The sequence below is a fragment of the Triplophysa dalaica genome, chromosome 8 (assembly GCF_015846415.1).
Source record: "Triplophysa dalaica isolate WHDGS20190420 chromosome 8, ASM1584641v1, whole genome shotgun sequence".
In the NCBI taxonomy this organism is placed as follows: domain Eukaryota; kingdom Metazoa; phylum Chordata; class Actinopteri; order Cypriniformes; family Nemacheilidae; genus Triplophysa; species Triplophysa dalaica.
Window position 1 is genome coordinate 6,015,109 of NC_079549.1, and position 19,799 is coordinate 6,034,907.

The following is a 19,799-nucleotide window of genomic DNA, read 5'->3' on the forward strand; positions in this document are numbered from 1 at the left end:
TCTATTGACAGAAAAGCAATATAATATACATAACTATGTCTTCAACCTTGCCGCTAGATTTCACTGACTGGACCTTTAAATAACATATTTTTATAAATAATATATAAACAAGCCCTGCGATGGCTTGGCACTCCATCCAGGGTGTATCCTGCCTTGATGCCCGATGACTCCTGAGATAGGCGCAGGCTCCCCGTGACCCGAGGTAGTTCGGATAAGCGGTAGAAAATGGATGGATGGATGGATGGATATATAAACAAAATAAAGTATGAATTCTCTCTCACACATGCTTACTAATGATAATAGTACTTATATACATTATTATGTGGACATTTACTGTATGAATTTATGTTTTGTCTGCTAAAATAAATTCTAATATAAAGTCAGTCACATGTTACATGTTAAGCCACTGGTTTAGGTTTCAGACCAATGATAACTATACACATAGACATTCCTTCTTTTTATTCAAGTTTTGTTTACATGAAACCAATCATAGTGCACATTAACTTTCAAATATTTATGATCAGACTTAATGGTAAGATTTTGTTTGGCTGGGAAGCTAGGTAAAGCTTAGATGATTTTGCCTCTTTAATATTCTTCTCCCTCTTCATCTTCATCTCCCACGCTGTCTGTGCCCACTTCTTCATAATCCTTCTCCAGAGCCGCCATATCTTCTCTGGCCTCTGAAAACTCTCCTTCCTCCATTCCCTCTCCCACATACCAGTGCACAAAGGCTCTCTTGGCGTACATCAGATCAAACTTGTGATCTAGTCGAGCCCAGGCCTCAGCGATGGCTGTAGTGTTGCTCAGCATGCACACAGCCCTTTGAACCTTAGCCAGATCTCCACCAGGTACCACAGTTGGGGGCTGGTAGTTGATGCCCACTTTGAAACCAGTGGGGCACCAATCCACAAACTGAATGGTGCGTTTGGTCTTAATGGCAGCAATGGCAGAGTTGACATCTTTGGGCACCACATCTCCACGGTAGAGAAGACAGCAGGCCATGTACTTACCATGACGAGGATCACACTTTACCATCTGATTGGCTGGTTCAAAGCAGGCATTGGTAATGTCAGCCACAGACAGCTGCTCATGGTAAGCCTTCTCAGCAGAGATCACCGGAGCGTATGTCGCCAGAGGGAAATGAATACGTGGGTAGGGCACCAAGTTGGTCTGGAACTCGGTGAGATCCACATTGAGAGCTCCATCGAATCTCAGCGAGGCTGTAATGGAGGACACTATCTGGCCAATGAGCCTGTTGAGGTTGGTGTAAGAGGGACGCTCGATGTCCAGGTTTTTACGGCAGATGTCGTAGATGGCTTCATTGTCCACCATGAAGGCGCAGTCGGAGTGCTCCAGGGTGGTGTGGGTGGTCAGGATGGAGTTGTAGGGCTCCACCACTGCTGTGGACACTTGAGGAGCAGGATAGATGGCAAACTCAAGTTTTGACTTCTTGCCATAGTCTACAGAGAGACGCTCCATCAAGAGGGAGGTGAAGCCAGAGCCAGTACCACCACCAAAGCTGTGAAAAATGAGAAATCCCTGAAGGCCAGTGCACTGATCAGCCTGTTGGAATAAAAGGGAATTAAAGGGAAATTACATAGTAATTCAAGCTCACACTAAAGACTTTGAATTGTTAGGAAATCTCACCAGTTTCCGGGTTCTGTCCAGCACCAGGTCAATGATCTCTTTACCAATAGTGTAATGACCACGGGCGTAGTTATTAGCAGCATCTTCTTTGCCTGTGATTAGTTGCTCGGGATGGAACAATTGGCGATATGTACCTGTGCGTACCTCATCTGAAGGAAAAACAACTCAAGTTACTGGAGTCCCAGCATTAAAGTAGTGGTACAAAGTGATGCCCAGCTTTAGGAAATAGATGTCTTCGCCCTTTATTCAAATGCGTTATTAAATATTTAAATGTTTGTGTACATGTTGACTAGTTGTGCTTTGAGAATAAACTGAAGCTTAGTTTTGAGTATAATAAAATGTGACTTGAGAAGACATGAACACATGAGCAAAGCTATATTGTCAATTAATATACATGTTTATGTGCATAATATAGAGAAACCGATATGTGAATGAAAACACTTTTATCTTTTAATGGTAATGTAAAAATTATATATACTGTATAATTTACAGTACAAGAAATGTAAAAGTGCAACAAATATGCTCTATAGTTTTTCAAAATGATTGCTTTTAAATATGTTGGTTTTGTCCTTTTGGTTTTCTTAGTAATTTAATTTATTCTGTCATCTAGGTTCAACTTACCAATCACGGTGGGTTCCAGATCAACAAAGATAGCACGTGGAACATGCTTTCCTGCTCCTGTCTCACTGAAGAACGTGTTGAAGGAATCATCTCCTCCTCCTATTGTCTTATCACTGGGCATCTGTCCATCCGGCTGAATCCCATGTTCTAGACAGTAAAGCTCCCAGCATGCATTTCCCATTTGGGCCCCAGCTTGGCCAACATGCATAGAAATACACTCACGCTATTTATGGAGAAAGAAAGATAAAATTTTATATGATTGCTTATGAAATCAACCAGTTTTGTGCTGCATTGATCTATTAGTAAATATGTAGGCATATTTTGTTATTTCTATGACTGGTTTTGTTTTATCATTTTTGTCTAAGCCCTCAGTTTTGTCTCTAACATAGCTCAAATTTGATTAATTGAATCTAATTGATTAATTTGATCTAATTGATTCTAATTTGATGTTGTCTGAGATATAAAAAATACAGTTACTAGCTAGATCTTTTTTTTTTTTTTTTTTCTCCTATTGATTGAGTTTAGTATTGCGGTCACCTAAAGCTCAATACTTTAAAATCCTCTTGCATTTCCCAAAATGTCAAGATCTAATGTTCAATACATATCTCAGTTTTTTTCTTATTATATTTACATGCATGTTTTGTCTGTGGAATACAGGGGAGTGTATGCGGGTGTCTTTGACCGCAATCCTCGGTCCACCCCCACCCTGTCCCATTCAGCTTCACACACGCCTTTGTGTAACAGACAGAGATGCCTCACTTGGGCCTTTATATCTAGAACAGTTATATCTATTATTCTGTGCTGCCGTTTTCGTCACTCATGATCTCATCTAGTACCAATGCTTCTCTGTACATTATGAAGACATTAATGTGTTCTTTCTCCAAGTAACAGCCTAATTTTTTATACTGTAATTCCCTGTATTTCCTTTATAGTTAAAGGAGGTTTGGGGAGATATATGGGTTCAGCTGAAACACCAAACATAGAGGATGCTATATTCAGAATATGACTTTCCTGCTTTAATCTGTTTGATAGCCTTGTATCAGGCTTTTAAAGCCATATAGCCACATCCTTTTTAGAATGAAAGGCAAACCCGGTGCCTAACACTCAAATAGACTCAATGCTTATTAACATATTTTTAAGAAAAAAAATATATCAATCCACAAAAAATAGTGCTAGCTTTGTTATCCATATAACCAAATAAAAATACATTATAGCATTGCACCGAGTGTATCAAAATATGATTACTTTGCCTTAATGCAAAAAAAAGCTTGTGAATCTGTGCATTTAAATGCAGTGGTTTATGAAAAGAGTAAAATTAAAAACCAATCGAGCATAACACTTACCATCTTGTCAGATTTCCCTTCAGGCCGACTTGAGGATTCGGAAAGAGAAGGCAGATGTGATAATATAAAAGGAGAGGTGGGGTTTTTATAGGAAGGGAGGAGGGAGGAGGAGGAGAGAGTGAGTCAGCAGGAAGCAGGCCTGCTGGCTGTGAAGAGAGCAATGCAGAAAGGCCTTCCTACATTAGCTATGGAGTGCTGTTCTCTAGGGAGTTCCGTGTCTGTGAAAACCATCTGGACATGTTACTTTCTTTTAGGCATGCGGTAATACAGAAAGATGCTGAAAAGGAATTCTACAGACTATATGTCAAAGATCTCCATGCTCATGTGTTAGATCTGCATACCAACTATGACAACTGATATCTTGAGTATTTGTATGTAACATGATGCTTGCAGCATCATTCCTTATTGCTTGGGATTCGTGTGATACAAAAAGCCTACAGATGGTGAAAATCTTATTTCATACAAGAAATTGCTTCCTAGTCTTTTATGTTGAAGGGATATTTCACCCCAAGAAAAGCTCAATTCTTTCATCATTTACTCATCGTCATGTCATTCCAAATTGTATGAACACAAAATGTGTTTTGATAATGTTGGTAACCACACAACACTGACCCCCATTGACTTCCATTGTATTGGACACAAAACCACTGAGATGTTTCTCAAAATATATATATTTCAGAATAAGAAGGTTTTGATTGACATGAGGGTCCATAAATGATGTCAGAATTTGTTTTGTTTGAAGTATCCCTTTTAAAATACTGAGAAGCATTTATAAAGGCATAAAGAACACAAACATGCAAAGTTCCAACAGATGTTAAACAGAAAGAGGCAAACACATCGACATTATTGTCATTGGACAATTTCAATGTTACAGTGATAGCTAATGACAATCCATCTCACACTGATGCCCATGGACATGTACAGACAGCTGAATCATGAGTAATAGCAGGTGTACATTTTTGTGCTGAGTAGACAGACACAGATGGGTGAGGGGTAAAGTGGTATAAACTGCTCCGTGTTGTGCTCAGTCTAGGTCTTTACATCATTTTCATGCGCAACCACACACAGATTTCAAAGGGGTAACATCCCTGATATGGATTTGGGCCATTAAGTAAAACCTATTACTACCTTTATGTTATTGCAACAGTCATATAACCTTATAAACATCTAGCTTTGGCATAAAGTATAAAAAAAACTGAAATTTATTTGCAGTACTAAAAAAATCTATTTTAGCAAGTAAAAAACATACCAGATTACCAGGAGATTATACGAATATTATATTTAAAATTCCACTCCATCTTCATCATCATCCCCAATGCAATCTGTGCCCACTTCTTCATAGTCCTTCTCCAATGATGTCAAATCTTCACGGGCCTCTGAAAATTCTCCTTCCTCCATGCCCTCCCCTACATACCAGTGCACAAAGGCTCTCTTGGCGTACATCAGATCAAACTTGTGATCTAGTCGAGCCCAGGCCTCAGCGATGGCTGTGGTGTTGCTCAGCATGCACACAGCCCACTGAACTTTAGCCAGATCTCCACCAGGTACCACAGTTGGGGGCTGGTAGTTGTTGCTCACTTTGAAACCAGTGGGGCACCAGTCCACAAACTGAATGGTGCGTTTCGTCTTAACAGCAGCAATGGCGGAGTTGACATCTTTGGGCACCACGTCTCCACAGTAGAGAAGACAACAGGCCATATATTCACCATGACGAGGATCACACTTTACCATCTGATTGGATGGTTCAAAGCAGGCATTGGTAATGTCAGCTACAGAAAGCGGCTCATGGCACGCCTTCTCAATAGGGATAACCAGAGCACAGGACACCTGAGGGAAATGAATACGTGGATAGGGCACCAAGTTAGTCTGGAATTCGGTGAGATCAACATTGAGAGCTCCATCGAATCTCAGTGAGGCTGTAATGGAAGACACTTTCTGGCCAATGAGCCTGTTGAGGGTGGTGTAAGTGGGCCGGTCAATGTCCAGGTTTTTAAAGCAAATGTCATATATGGATTCGTTGTCTACCATGAAGGCGCAGTCAGAGTGCTCCAGGGTGGTGTGGGTGGTCAGTATGGAGTTGTAGGGCTCCACCACTGCTGTGGACACTTGAGGAGGTGGATAGATGGCAAACTCAAGCTTGGACTTCTTGCCATAGTCTACGGAGAGACGCTCCATCAATAGGGAGGTGAAGCCAGAGCCAGTACCACCACCAAAGCTGTGAAAAATGAGAAATCCCTGAAGGCCAGTGCATTGATCAGCCTGTTGGAATAAGAGGGAAATTATATAAATTATAATTTAACCTCACACTCATGATTTTGAATCGTTAGAAATTCTCACCAGTTTCCGGGTTCTATCCAGCACCAGGCCAATGATCTCTTTACCAATAGTGTAATGACCTGGGGCGTAGTTATTAGCAGCATCTTCTTTGCCCGAGATTAATTGCTCGGGATAGAACAACTGGCGATATGTACCTGTGCGAACCTCATCTGAAGGAAAAACAACTAAAGTTACTGGAGTTCCAGCTGTAACATGAGTGGTAACCTTCCTGTAGCTCAGTGGTAGGAGCATTGCGTTAACAACACAAGGTTGTGGGTTCAAACCAAGGGAACTGCATATGCATATAAGTTTATAGGATAATGCAATGTAAGTCGCTTTGGATAAGAGCGTCTGCCAAATGCATACATGTAAATGGTAAAAAGTGATATCCAAATTTGGAAAATGTACATCCTCGCCCTTTATTACAATACATTATTACGTAAGAAAAGTTTGTGTCAATGTTGAGTAGTTGTGCTTGGAGTGTAAACTGAAGCTCAGCTTTGAGAAGAATGTAAGGTTGTTTGAGAAGAAAAAGACACATGAGCGAAGCTTACTTTTACTTTACTTTTTGTCATTTGGCAGACGCTTTTATCCAAAGTGACTTACAGTGCACTTATTACAGGGACAATCCCCCTGGAACAACATGGAGTACAGTGTCTTGCTCAAGGACACACTGGTGGTAGATGCTGGGATCGAACCAGCAACCTTTGATTTCCCAGTTCAGTGGTTTATTCCACTAGACCACCATCTCCACATTAATGAGTCAAGATCCAGATTTCAATCAAAGAAAAAAACAGTAACATGGGCATGACATGACAAAAACAGAAAACACGACTGCATACATTCAAAAACCGACCAGGACTATAGCTAACACTTGGGTATACATACACAAGACTATTAGAGAAATAAGGCAAACCTGGAAACAATCAGGGTAGGTAGACTCAAAAGACTACAGACACCATAAAACCAGGAATACAAAAACATGACATGACTAAGACACTCAAAACCCTTACACAACTCCACCCTCTTAAGAGTGGCTCCTGACTCCCAACAAAAGCATCCGAAATGTTCAGGAGGGTGGCAGAGCAGATGCCGAACAGGTGCAGGGATAGAGGGCCAGGCCCAGGAAGGAAAATAGAACCTGGTGGTGGGCGTGGGCCGTGGAGCAGAGGTGGACCTGGGCCGTGGTGAAGAGGCCAACTCGGCAAAGCAGGAAGCCAGGGCGTGGCAGGCAGGGCTAGAACACTTGAGGTGGCAGGCAGGGCTGGAACCCTGGGCCTGTCAGGCAGTGCTGGAAACCTGGGCCTGTCAGGCAGTGCTGGAAACCTGGGCATGGCAGGCAGAGCTGGTACCCTGGGAGTGGCAGGCAGTGCCGGGACCCTGGGCATGACAGGCAGTGCCGGGACCCTGGGCATGACAGGCAGTGCCGGGACCCTGGGCGTGGCAGGAAAAGCTGAAAGCCTGGGGGTGGCAGTGAGGGACGTAAGCCTGGGTGTGGCAGTCAGGGATGGAAGCTTGGGCATGGCAGTCAGAGCTGAAAGCCTGGGGGTGGCAGGGAGGGATGTAAGCCTGGGCGTGGCAGGCAAGACTGGACCCCATAGGGGCACAGGCAGGGCTGGACAACATGGAGGTGCAGGCAGTGCTGAAAGCCTGGGTGTGACTGCTATCTTGCCCGTGGCCTCCAGAGTGAAAGTGCAGTGCACAGCCCAGACACACCTCAAAACTGCAGGCACAACAGACACAGCAGATTCCGTTGACAGGACCTCAGGAACAAATGCATCTGGGAATATGGGCATGGCTGGGCATGGCATGGCATGGCAAAAAAAGAAAACAACACTACCCCATAAATTCAATAACAGACAAGGACTATGACAAACACAGGGTAATAAATGCACAAGACTATGAGAGAAAACAAGGCACACCAGGAAACAATCAGGGCAGGGAAACACAAAAGAGGCCATTAAACCAAGACTACAAAAACAGGTTCAAAATAATAGACGTTACTTAGACAAATAACCCTTTCATCCATCCATCCATCCATTTTCTACCGCTTATCCGAACTACCTCGGGTCACGGGGAGCCTGCGCCTATCTCAGGAGTCATCGGGCATCAAGGCAGGATACACCCTGGATGGAGTGCCAACCCATCGCAGGGCACACACACTCACTCATTCACTCACACACTCACACCCTACGGACAATTTTTCCAGAGATGCCAATCAACCTACCATACATGTCTTTGGACCAGGGGAGGAAACCGGAGTACCCGGAGGAAACCCCCGAGGCACGGGGAGAACATGCAAACTCCACACACACAAGTCGGAAGCAGGAATCAAACCCCCATCTCTGGAGGTGTGAGGCGAACGTGCTAACCACTAAGCCACCGTGCCCCCTAATAACCCTTACAGGTATATGAAAATAAAATCAAAATTACCTGAACCACTGTACTTTGCTTTTTTTTCAAATAACTTTAAATAACTTTAATAATACATTTTAATTAAATAAAATAAATGAGAATCATATTTTCTTCATTTTGTATCACACAATTGATAGTTTGATGGTTTAACCTCATGGGTCTTTGAAAATAAATACTATATAAAAATATACTTTCCGGATATAACTTCAGGTAACTTATTTTCTCATGTGTTGCTTATACCCATTCAAGTGGTTAACTTTCTGTCAGTCTCTCGACGTTGTGTCGAGACTGACAGAATTGGTTTTGAGTTGAAAACCTATCATCTCCGATTATACTTCGAAAAAGGCCAATTAATTTGTTGAACGAGACTGTAGTGAAGTAGGCGGGACGAGACCGTGAGTCGAGGCCGGTGAGTGGGTGATAATGAGCGTCAGCTGTACGCACACCGGTCTCGTATCACGGAGGAGATCGGGAGCATAAGAGGACGAGCGACCGGATCGTCAATGAGAGAGGACCAGGCCTGGCTTTTAGTTGTGTTATTCGCCGGCAGTCGTCTGCGAGGGGCTGCCGGCTGTTTATGTACTGTGTTATTCGCCGGCAGTCGTCTGTGAGCGGCTGCCGGCTGTCTTTTTACTTTGTTGTCATTTTATTAATGTTTAAATGTTTGGCGGTTCCCGTCTCCTTCTTCCTTTTATTGAACCTTATTACAGGGATTCATTCACCTTTTTGTTCTTCGGAACGTGCAAGGCTTATGCTGAGCGGTCTTCAATTCTTCCTACTGGATTTACGAGTGCAGTGCAGCGGAACTCGTCCTGGCGTTTTACATCTTTCCCTGGATGCTTCAGTAGCTGGTCACAGGTGTCTTCAAAGAGCATATTTCTAAAAGAGCAAATTCTCTTATAGTGTGCACATGTTGCCAGGCATGTCTCGCCACTGTATTCTTGGGTGCGACCGCCACATCCTCGAGCCAGACACATGTCTGGGTCGCGTTTGTAGTAACGGTATTGCAGTCACGGCTGGCTGTGTTTGCTTTGGACACAGCCACAACTCCGTTTGCTTCCTGCTTGACAGCAGTTACCAAGTCATCTGCTGCAGCGAGCGGCAGTAGTAATATGGGAGTTCCGTGGATGTAAATTCGTCGCAACATTGCTTCGGACCGTCCAGGCCCCGTCACGCTCACATAATTTGTCTCCTATGGGCATCGCAAGACTGTCCCTTAGTGGAACCATGCCGGCATGCAGAGGATGAGATTTCGGTTGCAACATCAGGTGGGTCTTTCTGACATTAGATGCTGAGGACTCCCTGCAGCTCCCGGCTACAGCTGGTCGAGACCAGGACAAGGCCGACAAGGAGATGTCAGCCATGCTTGCATGGACCGCCATGAGCATAGGACGCCAGTGCAGTACATTGCACTGCCTTCCCCGCAGCTCACGGCCGGACTCCTGGTACCTGGATATGGTTTCCTGGCAGTGAATGATGAGCTCACGAAAACTGGGAACACTCCCTTTGGCACGCTCGCAGGAGACGAGCTCGGTCGCCCTGACTTCCCTCGATTCTGGAGCAGCTAAGGGCCATGTAGGTACCCCAGGTGGAGCGTGCTCTCATGGCCATCACTGATGTCTAGGGTGTACACTGCGGTGGGTCAAGCTGCCTCTGCCCTTCACGCCATGGGCATCCTGCACGTCCACAAGGCTAATGCGTTGAAGCGGTTAGCCGAGGGAAAGCGTGACCCAGTGGTTATGCATGAACTGCGCACCACCACAGATCTCACTCTCCGGGCGACCAAGGTGACAGCGTGCATGCTGGGTCCAGCAATGTCAGAGAGAGACACCTTCGGCTCAACTCTGCACAGATGCGAGATGTCGATAGAGTCTGCTTTCTCGATGTGTCCTTCGCGCAGTGTGTGGTGCTTGGTGACGAAGTTCTAGACGAAGTAGCAGACGGAGGCCATCAAGCACCCACCCTGCTTAGACCCTGCCTCGCCAGGGTGTCGAGGTCCCGGATAGCTTCTGCATTCCACCCCTGGCAAGACAGCGTGCAACAGAAGAAAATACGCCTTCTGGAGTGGCCCAGTCAGAGTCCTGACCTCAACCCGATTGAGATGCTGTGGCATGACCTCAAGAGAGCGATTCACACCAGACATCCCAAGAATATTGCTGAACTGAAACACTTTTGTAAAGAGGAATGGTCCAAAATTTCTCCTGACCGTTGTGCAGGTCTGATCTGCAACTATAGGAAACGTTTGGTTGAGGTTATTGCTGCCAAAGGAGGGTCAACCAGTTATTAAACCCAAAGGTTCACATACTTTTTCCACCCTGCACTATGAATGTTTACATGTTGTGTTCAATAAAAACATGAAAACGTATAATGTTTGTGCGGTATTAGTTTAAGCAGACTGTGTTTCTCTATTGTTGTGACTTAGATGAAGATCAGAACACATTTTATGACCAATTTATGAAGAAATCCAAGTAAGCCCAAAGGGTTCACATACTTTTTCTTTCAACTGTAATTAACCCTGACGACTAATATCGCATTACTACTACGCACATTATAATATCGTTATTCACCCATAAGCACTAACTTTGATAGTACTAATGTAGGTCTCGTAAATGTTACGCATATTATTAAGAATATGCTTCAATTAACAGTTGACAGTTTCTTACAATCCAATATAGTATTTATTTCAGTTTAGTTTCAATAATTTATATTATATAGAGAATAACTTGCATTAATGTTTTTTATTTAGATAATGTCTTTCTTTTTTTTCTTTTTTTTTCTTTTATTTATAATCTATGTAAATCTTGTCAGATTTCCCTTTTGGCCGATTTAAGGATTCGTAAAAAGAAGGCAGATGTGGTGAGTAAGGGAGAGGTGGGGGTTTTTCTAGGAAGGGAGGAGGGAGTAGGAGAGAGAGGGTCAGCAGGATAGTCTGTTGGCGTGAGGAGAGCAATGCAGAATAGCCGTCCTTCCTACATTAGCTAGAGTGCTATTCTCTGTGGAGTTCTGTATCTCTGAAAACCATCTGGACACTTTACTTGCTTTTAGACATGCGGTATATTGAGAAGGAATGACTATATTGACAATTTGTAACATGAGGCTTGCAGCATCATTCCTTATTGCTTAGGATTCATGTGATACAAAAACCTTAAAGATGATGAAAGTATTATTCCATTCCATTCCATTTTCTACCGCTTATCCGAACTACCTCGGGTCACGGGGAGCCTGCGCCTATCTCAGGAGTCATCGGGCATCAAGGCAGGATACACCCTGGATGGAGTGCCAACCCATCGCAGGGCACACACACTCACTCATTCACTCACGCACACACACCCTACGGACAATTTTTTCCAGAGATGCCAATCAACCTGATGAGATGACAATGCATGTCTTTGGACCAGGGGAGGAAACCGGAGTACCCGGAGGAAACCCCCGAGGCACGGGGAGAACATGCAAACTCCACACACACAAGTCGGAAGCGGGAATTGAACCCCCAACCCTTGGAGGTGTGAGGCGAACGTGCTAACCACTAAGCCACCGTGCCCCCTGAAAGTATTATTTATGCAAGCAATTGCTTATAAATATTTTATGTTAAAGGGATAGTTTACCCCTAACAGAAAATGTTTCATCGTTAAATCATTCTTATGTCATTTCAAACTTGTATGACTTGCAGAAAACAAAATACATTTTGAATAGTGTTGGTAACAAAACTACATGACTCACATTGACTTCCATTGTATGGACGCAAAACCACTAAAACATTTATTTTTTCAATAGAAGACACTTTTACAGGTTTTGATGACAGAACTTATATGTTTATGCAAAGTATCCTTTTAAAAATACTGAAACGCATTTGAAAAGGCATTACGAGTACAGACATGTGATGTCAGTTTGTACAGACATTATACTGAAAGAGGCGAAAACACAGGTCTTATTGTAATTAAACTTTAATTTCAGTGGTAAAGTGATAGTGAATGACAATACTTATCACACTGATGCCCTTGGACATGTACAGACAGCTGAATCATGGGTAATAGCATGTAAACATGTTTGTGCCGGATAGACAGACACTATGGGTGAGGGGTAAAGTGTTAAAAAAATTCTCAGTGTACATCCCTTTCATGTGCAACCATGTACAGATGTAAATGGGTAACATATGACATATCATAAATAGAAAGCAGACAAGAAAATCATTTTAGAGAGATATTATAATCATTTTGGCTACTGAGTACAACCCGTAATTCCCTTTATATCAATATACCAGTTTTTACCTTTTAAAGGTCCATCTTTAGCATGAAATGTAGCAAATGGGAGACAAAATCTACGTTACAGCAAAAGCTAACAAAAATGATAACAGATTACCCTGAGTTGATAAAAACAAATTTTTAAAATTCCACTCCATCTTCATCATCTTCCCCAACGCTGTCTGTGCCCACTTCTTCATAATCCTTCTCCAAAGCTGCCAAATCTTCTCGGGCCTCTGAAAATTCTCCTTCCTCCATGCCCTCACCCACATACCAGTGCACAAAGGCTCTCTTGGCGTACATCAGATCAAACTTGTGATCAAGTCGAGCCCAGGCCTCAGCGATGGCTGTAGTGTTGCTTAGCATGCATACAGCCCTTTGAACTTTAGCCAGATCTCCACCAGGTACCACAGTCGGGGGCTGGTAGTTGATGCCCACTTTGAAACCAGTAGGGCACCAGTCCACAAACTGAATGGCGCGTTTGGTCTTAATGGCAGCAATGGCGGAGTTGACATCTTTGGGCACCACGTCTCCACGGTAGAGAAGACAACAGGCCATGTATTTACCGTGGCGTGGATCACACTTTACCATCTGATTGGCTGGTTCAAAGCAGGCATTTGTTATGTCAGCCACAGACATCTGCTCATGGTAAGCCTTCTCAGTAGAGATCACAGGAGCATATGTTGCCAGAGGGAAATGTATACGTGGGTAGGGCACCAAGTTGGTCTGGAACTCGGTGAGATCGACATTGAGAGCTCCATCGAATCTCAGCGAGGCTGTAATGGAGGACACCACCTGACTAATGAGCCTGTTGAGGTTGGTGTAAGAGGGACGCTCTATGTCCAGGTTTTTACGGCAGATGTCGTAGATGGCTTCATTGTCCACCATGAAGGCGCAGTCGGAGTGCTCCAGGGTGGTGTGGGTGGTCAGGATGGAGTTGTAGGGCTCCACCACTGCTGTGGACACTTGAGGAGCAGGATAGATGGCAAACTCAAGTTTGGACTTCTTGCCATAGTCAACAGAGAGACGCTCCATCAAGAGGGAGGTGAAGCCAGAGCCAGTACCACCACCAAAGCTGTGGAAAACCAGGAAGCCTTGGAGACCAGTGCACTGATCACTCTGGAAGAGAGGGGCAAAGAGACTTAAGAATAGAGCTTAGTCTTTTTAAACCCTTGTTTAAAAGTTTACAGTCACTAATTGATTAAAATTCAGAACAAATTAAATGTTACCAGTTTGCGGATTCGATCCAGGACTGAATCAATGATCTCCTTGCCAATGGTGTAATGTCCTCTGGCATAGTTGTTAGCAGCGTCCTCTTTACCAGTGATGAGTTGCTCAGGGTGAAAGAGCTGACGATACATGCCTGATCGCACCTCATCTATGAATAGAAAGCAGAACATATTCAATCCGAATCGTTTTATGTAAATCATGAATTTTGACTTTATAGTATTATTATTGTGGCATTTATATCCACAAAGCACATACCAATCACGGTGGGTTCCAGATCCACAAAGATGGCACGTGGAACATGTTTTCCTGAAGCCGTCTCACTGAAGAACGTGTTGAAGGAATCATCTCCTCCTCCTTTTGTCTTATCACTGGGCATCTGTCCATCCGGCTGTATGCCATGCTCCAGACAGTAGAGCTCCCAACACGCATTACCAATCTGTGCCCCGGCTTGGCCAACATGGATGGAAATGCACTCACGCTGCAGATTAAAAACACATCAGCATTTTCACAATCATCATTACAATGTAGACTATATTTCACAATTCTGGATTTTAGATTAAACATTCTTTGTTAAATCACCATTTTGTATTTTGGTCTTCTAGCCGATGTCCAGGAGTCGGTATGAAGCTCTAAATGCCAAACTCAGACGGAGAACATATTTATACAGGGAGCATCGTGAGGTAACGTGTCCTGTGAAATAGGAGAAGTTGCCAATGTTGATACCATCTTCAGGCTGAAAAAGATGCAGAACAAAAAGAAAAACGAGGTTAGTACCTCCTACACTCTAAGGAATAGTTCATTGTTCAAGACATAAACTTGAATAGGATGGCAAACAATATTACACAAAGCTTCTTTGAACCTTAGGGGAGTATTTTGACAAAAGCACAGCTGAACAAACTAAATGCCTTTACATGTGCAAAATCTTGGTTCTGGTTTGTTCAAAATTGTTTTCAACACAAAGAAGCCTATGTCTAAGAAAGACCTGATAGGTTAGTCATTCAGAAGACCCACTTTCATGAATTAATAATGCCTCCTACAATTTCAGATAGTAATGTGATACCCTCTGTGTGTTCTTTAAATTATGTTTGCCACAAGTGATCGAAAAGCAGCAATACAATAGTTGATCAGAAATGACTGTACATTTACTATTACCTTAAATATTCCTTTTATTATGCAGCTTCCTCAACATCTTTTCCCTGTAACGCGACCCTGAGTATTATACGTCTGAGCTTTCAGCAGTTTCATGACTCATGACTGTTTCATGCACTGTAGCTCTGTTTACAAAGTATCTGCCACCGAACCAATTGCATTGTTACATTGTTGATCATTTTACTTCAAAAGTAAGACTTTTGTACTCTTAATGTGTTTGTAGACGCTCAAATTTCACTTTTTCATGCTCTGTGTGCAGCTTTATAGGGCAACTTGAAAAGAAGATTTGTGCAAACACATACCTACATTCCATTTGATCTCATCGAGAGAGAGAGAGAGAGAGAGAGAGAGAGAGAGAGAGAGAGAGTTGTATAGGATTCTGCCTGCAGTAGTTCCTGGTAATGACAGGTGCAACTAAAAAAGTGCAGTTAGCAATTTGTCCAAGAGATGGCAGAAAACGTTAATGCATAAACATTTTTACCATGTACTGTTTACTTTACTATTGTTTTCAAAAAACGTTTGAAATGTCAAGTTTAAAATGTCAAGATTTTGTATAAAAGTTTACACATTCTGTTATAAATACACATTGTTTTGGGTGGCTGTGTTGTCTACCATGGCCAAAAAGAGTCAATCTAGCAATTAGGCCTACTGCCACCTTTGTGGTAAGGTGTAGTAACCATGTTTTTTTGGTGTATTGACACTTTGGCAAAGTCATGGTTGTACTTCAGCAATCATGGTTTAACTAGGGTTTTGAAAATCATGGTTATTTTGTGATAACCTTGGTTTTACGACAATAACCATGTTTTTTATATTGTAGTAAAACAATGTTTTTTGGTAATATACCATGGTTGATTTTTGTACGGGAAATAAGGTAGGAATAGAAACTAAAGCGATTAAATATTAGATTTTCATTACAGTTTAAAGTTTTTTTTCATCACAATTTGGTGAAATGCATCAAATGTACAATAATAACTAAATTAAAAATAAAACTTTTTATGAACATGTTTTAATCTACCAGAAATTGCAACTTCAAGTTACAGCCAGCTTGGAATAAACATTTTTTATAACATAAATGCACAGAAAAACCAATGTCTCTATAAATGGAAAATGGGATGGGTCCTGATGCCCCAAAGCACCGTCCTTCAGATGAGACGTTAAACTGAAGTCCTGACTCCCTGTGGTCATTAAAGATCCAATGGCACTCCTCTTAAAGAGTAGGGGTGTAACCCCGGTGTCCGGGCCAGATTACCTCCCCTGTCGATTGTCAATCATGCCCTTCTAGTAATCCCCACCCTCTAAATTGGCTCTTCGTCTCTCTTCTCTACACCTATAGCAAGTGTGTAGTGAGCAAGTGGATGTTCCACACTGGTTGTGTTTGGGGAAAGACCCCCTCATATGATTGTTAAGTGCTTTGGGTGTACAGAAATACACAATAAAGCACTATATAAAATGCCTCGTTGATTCATTCATAAAAAATATGATTATGCCTATTCTTCTATTGTTCATTTCAGAAACCGCAATTTCTCTAAGCCACTGCAAGCAGTGCAGTTTTTAGATTTAGATACATTTTATGGGAAAATACAAATGATAACACCACCAACTGTGGATCCTGAACCAATAAGTGGGTTCAACTTTATGCGGCGCCACAAGAACCGACGGACAGATGACATTAAAGTACTGAGAGAGCTATGATTAAAAAGTTTAGTGATATATGGTTAAGAGACAAATATGATCTTTCTATCTTATGGAACTTTGGGCAACAGCATCTGACAGCAAAATACTCCACTGTCAGATAACATTCCCCCTGGTATAGCGGGCAAATTTTAGTCTTGAAGAGCTTGATGTTCAAGTGACCCCATCCAATAGGTCAACTGGTGAAGTGCTTCGGGTTTATCAGGGGCAGATCATTGTTTTCAGGCCTGCCTCCTTCTTTTATCATTGAAATTATCATATTTAGTTTTTCTCAGTTAACACAGGTGAGTATTATTCTGTGTAACACTCTTATTGGTCTGTATATGTTCACCTTCAGTGATTGAACCATTTTTGTGGTTCAGAGAAATTCAGGGAATTTCTTAAAACCTACTGCTTGTGTTTTTGAAAGTCAGGAGTGTAAATGAGAGATGTATGAACTTTCTATCTCATGAAACATATGGGATACGGTATCTGACGTCCAAATTCGCAGCTGTCAGATAACGTGTAGATGGCAAAATGTAGCGTTGATTGGGTTCACGTTCAAATATAGGTCAACTGGTGTAATCCTTAAAACATTTCGTTATGAATGGTCAGGTCATTGGTTTGAGGCTAAACCATCTTACTTTCAATAAAACATATATAAAATAACTTTTGATTGCATTTCAAGCGAGAAATAAGTATTGTAGTTTTTGAATATGTGATTGGTTGTTGCAAAGACGTCCTCAATTAAAAAAAAACCTCTTTCACTGCCTATGAAGCTCGTCTGGAGCTGTTTCTCTGAGCTGCCTTCATGCACAAATGTTGCCTCCGAAGTCATTGTCGGCTGCTATTTGTTGCCACAACGCTGCCAGCTTGTTAACTTTTTCATGTCAAATAAGAAGTCAAATGTGAACATAGCCTAAGATGTCAGAATGTTTGTCAGTGTTTTAGTCCACCGGAATATATTTGCAATGACCACTTCTCTGGTCTCTGTTACGGCCACCATGACATAATGTTATTTTCATCAAAGAAACACACAGCAAAATAAATGTCTCTACGTTGAAATAAAAATAATAATACGCTTATTCTGGTATTTTCACTTCGTTGAACAACTGTGAGCATTGCCGTTTTTTGTTACCAATTGTTAAAATGAACATATCCCTGCTGCTGTTCGGACATTTTGTGCTACCAGATTGTACTGTTCTTCAATGTGAGTTAGGTTTATTGTTTGGGTTGGGGGAAGGGTTAGTCATGTATTTTTTCATGGGAAAAGCAGGGCATGTGTCTACTTGACTTTGCCATATGATTGTCTGCATTTTCATAACTTAAAAATATATGTTTTAAATACGATTATGTATGTGAGTCTTTGTATAAAGTAGGAAAAGAGTAGCCTATACAAAACTCACCGTGCATGCTGAATAGGTGAAAAGTTATTAAAGTCATTAAAGAGAATGTTTATCCTATTTATTCTCAAAAAGAAATAATGCTAAAGAGTTTTGATAGAGTTTGATAATCCTTTGGCAGCTTCCTAATTTGACATTCAATTCCAGTGAGTTTGATTATTGAAGACAGTTGGCAACACAGTGTCGTGGTTGTTGCACTGAGTTCTCATGGCAAAAAGGTCCCTGGTTTAAAGCCCCAGCTAGGACAGTAAGCCTTTCTGTGTGAAGTTTGCATGTTCTCCCTTTGTCAGCGTGGATTTTCTTAGATTCATCCCCTTGCCAAAAGACATGCAGGGTGTGGATTCTAAATTGTCCCTCCCCAACTTGTGTGTAGATCAACTTGTGTAGACTGATTAGTATGGATTACTTGGTTCTTGGCATGAATGGGCCATAGAACAGACCTGCTGCTCAGAGCAGAAACACGTGCAAACTGTTAATATCTAACATGTAAACAAAAAAACTTGAGCTAACTTTAAATATGCTTCTAATTATTCTATTGTTCATTTGTAAGTTGTTTTGGATATAAGCCTAATAGTTTGCTAAATGATTCAATGTTTTATCTGCTGACAGTCTGAGTGTTTCTGGCAATACGATGATGGATGTGTTTATGTACAGAAGAATTTTAAATTGACCATAGCATTATATCAAGCGTTCTTATTTGAATGGGTGTTTCATTTTTAATTATTGGAGATGCGTGTTTTAGTCTGACTTAGAATTTAGAATTAGCAATATCCTGATCTCTTTTCATCGGACTTAAAACTTTTCTTTGTCTGGTTCTGTGTATATGCAGCTGTTGTACGGCCGCGCTACCGAAGCACCACCTAGTGGCTGTTACTCAAAAAGCATCTGAGTTTCGCCTGTTGGGAATTTTTTTAAACGCCCACCAGATGGCACTAAAATAAAAAAAAAATGTTTTAAAGCCTTTCTAATATTTTAACATAATCATTATATAGTGTAATAATAATAACAATACGTATTGTTGTATTATTATTATAAAATATAAAGATATTTTAAGAAATATAGACATCTAAGTCCTGACAAATCTCTCTGTTAGATTAATTTTGGTTATTGGCGGCCTTCATTGCTCGAATTTGTTTGAAAAGCAATAGGATTTATTATGGGATTTATCATTTTATGAACATTATTTACATAAAATGCAGTCTGAACCTGATTCAGAATGGCTATAAATCATCATACTTTGTAAAAACGGTTAAAAACAAACACTATGTTTCTTGGGACCACAAGCTTTGTGTTACTTTCAACACAAATTGTGTTAAATAGAATGACACAAACACTGTATTGAACACATCCATTTTAACAGTGTATGGCTATTGTGACGTAGCATTCAGAACAAGCTTGTGAAGTTTACCTTACATTCCTCAATGTGGCAAAAACACCACTAGGGGTCAATGTAACATTAAAATTCTAAGCATCCTGTATATTGCCATGGAATTTAAATTCTGAAATAGTTTCGAGTTTCCCCGTGTTATTATTATTCAGAATTAGATTCCTTCTCTGTCTTTTTCTTTGCTCAATACAAATAGTATAAAATACTAAACATTTTATGCTTGGAAACAAAAATATGGAATATTTCATTGGAAAAACAATATCAGATTGTTTGTTCTTCTTCCTTTTTTCATTAAAAAAATATAACCCATTATTTTACATTAGCCCTTTGAATATTATTAGTTTTCCTTTTTGTAAAGGGTTTGAATTTTATAAAG

General features: G+C 41.4%; 3 protein-coding genes across 3 annotated transcripts; all 3 read right to left on the bottom strand.

Moving 5' to 3' along the window:
- Positions 1-444: 444 nt before the first annotated feature.
- tuba8l3 (tubulin, alpha 8 like 3) lies at positions 445-3,686 on the bottom strand. Its single transcript, XM_056754966.1, has 4 exons — positions 3,612-3,686; positions 2,269-2,491; positions 1,648-1,796; positions 445-1,563 (listed from the first exon to the last, which is right to left on the bottom strand). The coding sequence occupies exons 1-4, from the start codon at positions 3,612-3,614 to the stop codon at positions 586-588; spliced, it is 1,353 nt and encodes a 450-aa protein (XP_056610944.1). The 5' UTR covers positions 3,615-3,686; the 3' UTR covers positions 445-585.
- Positions 3,687-4,892: 1,206 nt separating this feature from the next.
- Positions 4,893-7,723, bottom strand: LOC130427545 (tubulin alpha-8 chain-like). The gene is made up of 3 exons (XM_056755072.1): positions 6,973-7,723; positions 5,949-6,133; positions 4,893-5,870 (listed from the first exon to the last, which is right to left on the bottom strand). Exons 1-3 carry the CDS (start codon positions 7,721-7,723, stop codon positions 4,893-4,895), a joined length of 1,914 nt encoding a protein of 637 aa, XP_056611050.1.
- A 4,553-nt stretch (positions 7,724-12,276) lies between these two features.
- Positions 12,277-15,580, bottom strand: LOC130427476 (tubulin alpha chain-like). The gene is made up of 5 exons (XM_056754976.1): positions 14,966-15,580; positions 14,393-14,546; positions 14,069-14,291; positions 13,813-13,961; positions 12,277-13,702 (listed from the first exon to the last, which is right to left on the bottom strand). Exons 2-5 carry the CDS (start codon positions 14,393-14,395, stop codon positions 12,725-12,727), a joined length of 1,353 nt encoding a protein of 450 aa, XP_056610954.1. The 5' UTR covers positions 14,396-14,546; positions 14,966-15,580; the 3' UTR covers positions 12,277-12,724.
- Between the last annotated feature and the right edge of the window lie 4,219 nt (positions 15,581-19,799).

Excerpts from the sequence above, each read along its gene's own strand:
- tuba8l3 (XM_056754966.1), bottom strand. Across the intron at positions 1,797-2,268 it reads TCTGGAACCCACCGTGATTG|ATGAGGTACGCACAGGTACA; the intron begins GTAAGTTGAACC and ends TTTTTCCTTCAG. Across the intron at positions 1,564-1,647 it reads TGGACAGAACCCGGAAACTG|GCTGATCAGTGCACTGGCCT; the intron begins GTGAGATTTCCT and ends TTATTCCAACAG.
- LOC130427476 (XM_056754976.1), bottom strand. Across the intron at positions 13,962-14,068 it reads TCTGGAACCCACCGTGATTG|ATGAGGTGCGATCAGGCATG; the intron begins GTATGTGCTTTG and ends TTCTATTCATAG. Across the intron at positions 13,703-13,812 it reads TGGATCGAATCCGCAAACTG|AGTGATCAGTGCACTGGTCT; the intron begins GTAACATTTAAT and ends CCTCTCTTCCAG.
- LOC130427545 (XM_056755072.1), bottom strand. The coding sequence starts at position 7,723 with ATGCCCATATTCCCAGATGCATTTGTTCCTGAGGTCCTGTCAACGGAA. Across the intron at positions 6,134-6,972 it reads TTCGGATGCTTTTGTTGGGA|CTGGAACTCCAGTAACTTTA; the intron begins GTCAGGAGCCAC and ends CTCATGTTACAG. Across the intron at positions 5,871-5,948 it reads TGGATAGAACCCGGAAACTG|GCTGATCAATGCACTGGCCT; the intron begins GTGAGAATTTCT and ends TTATTCCAACAG.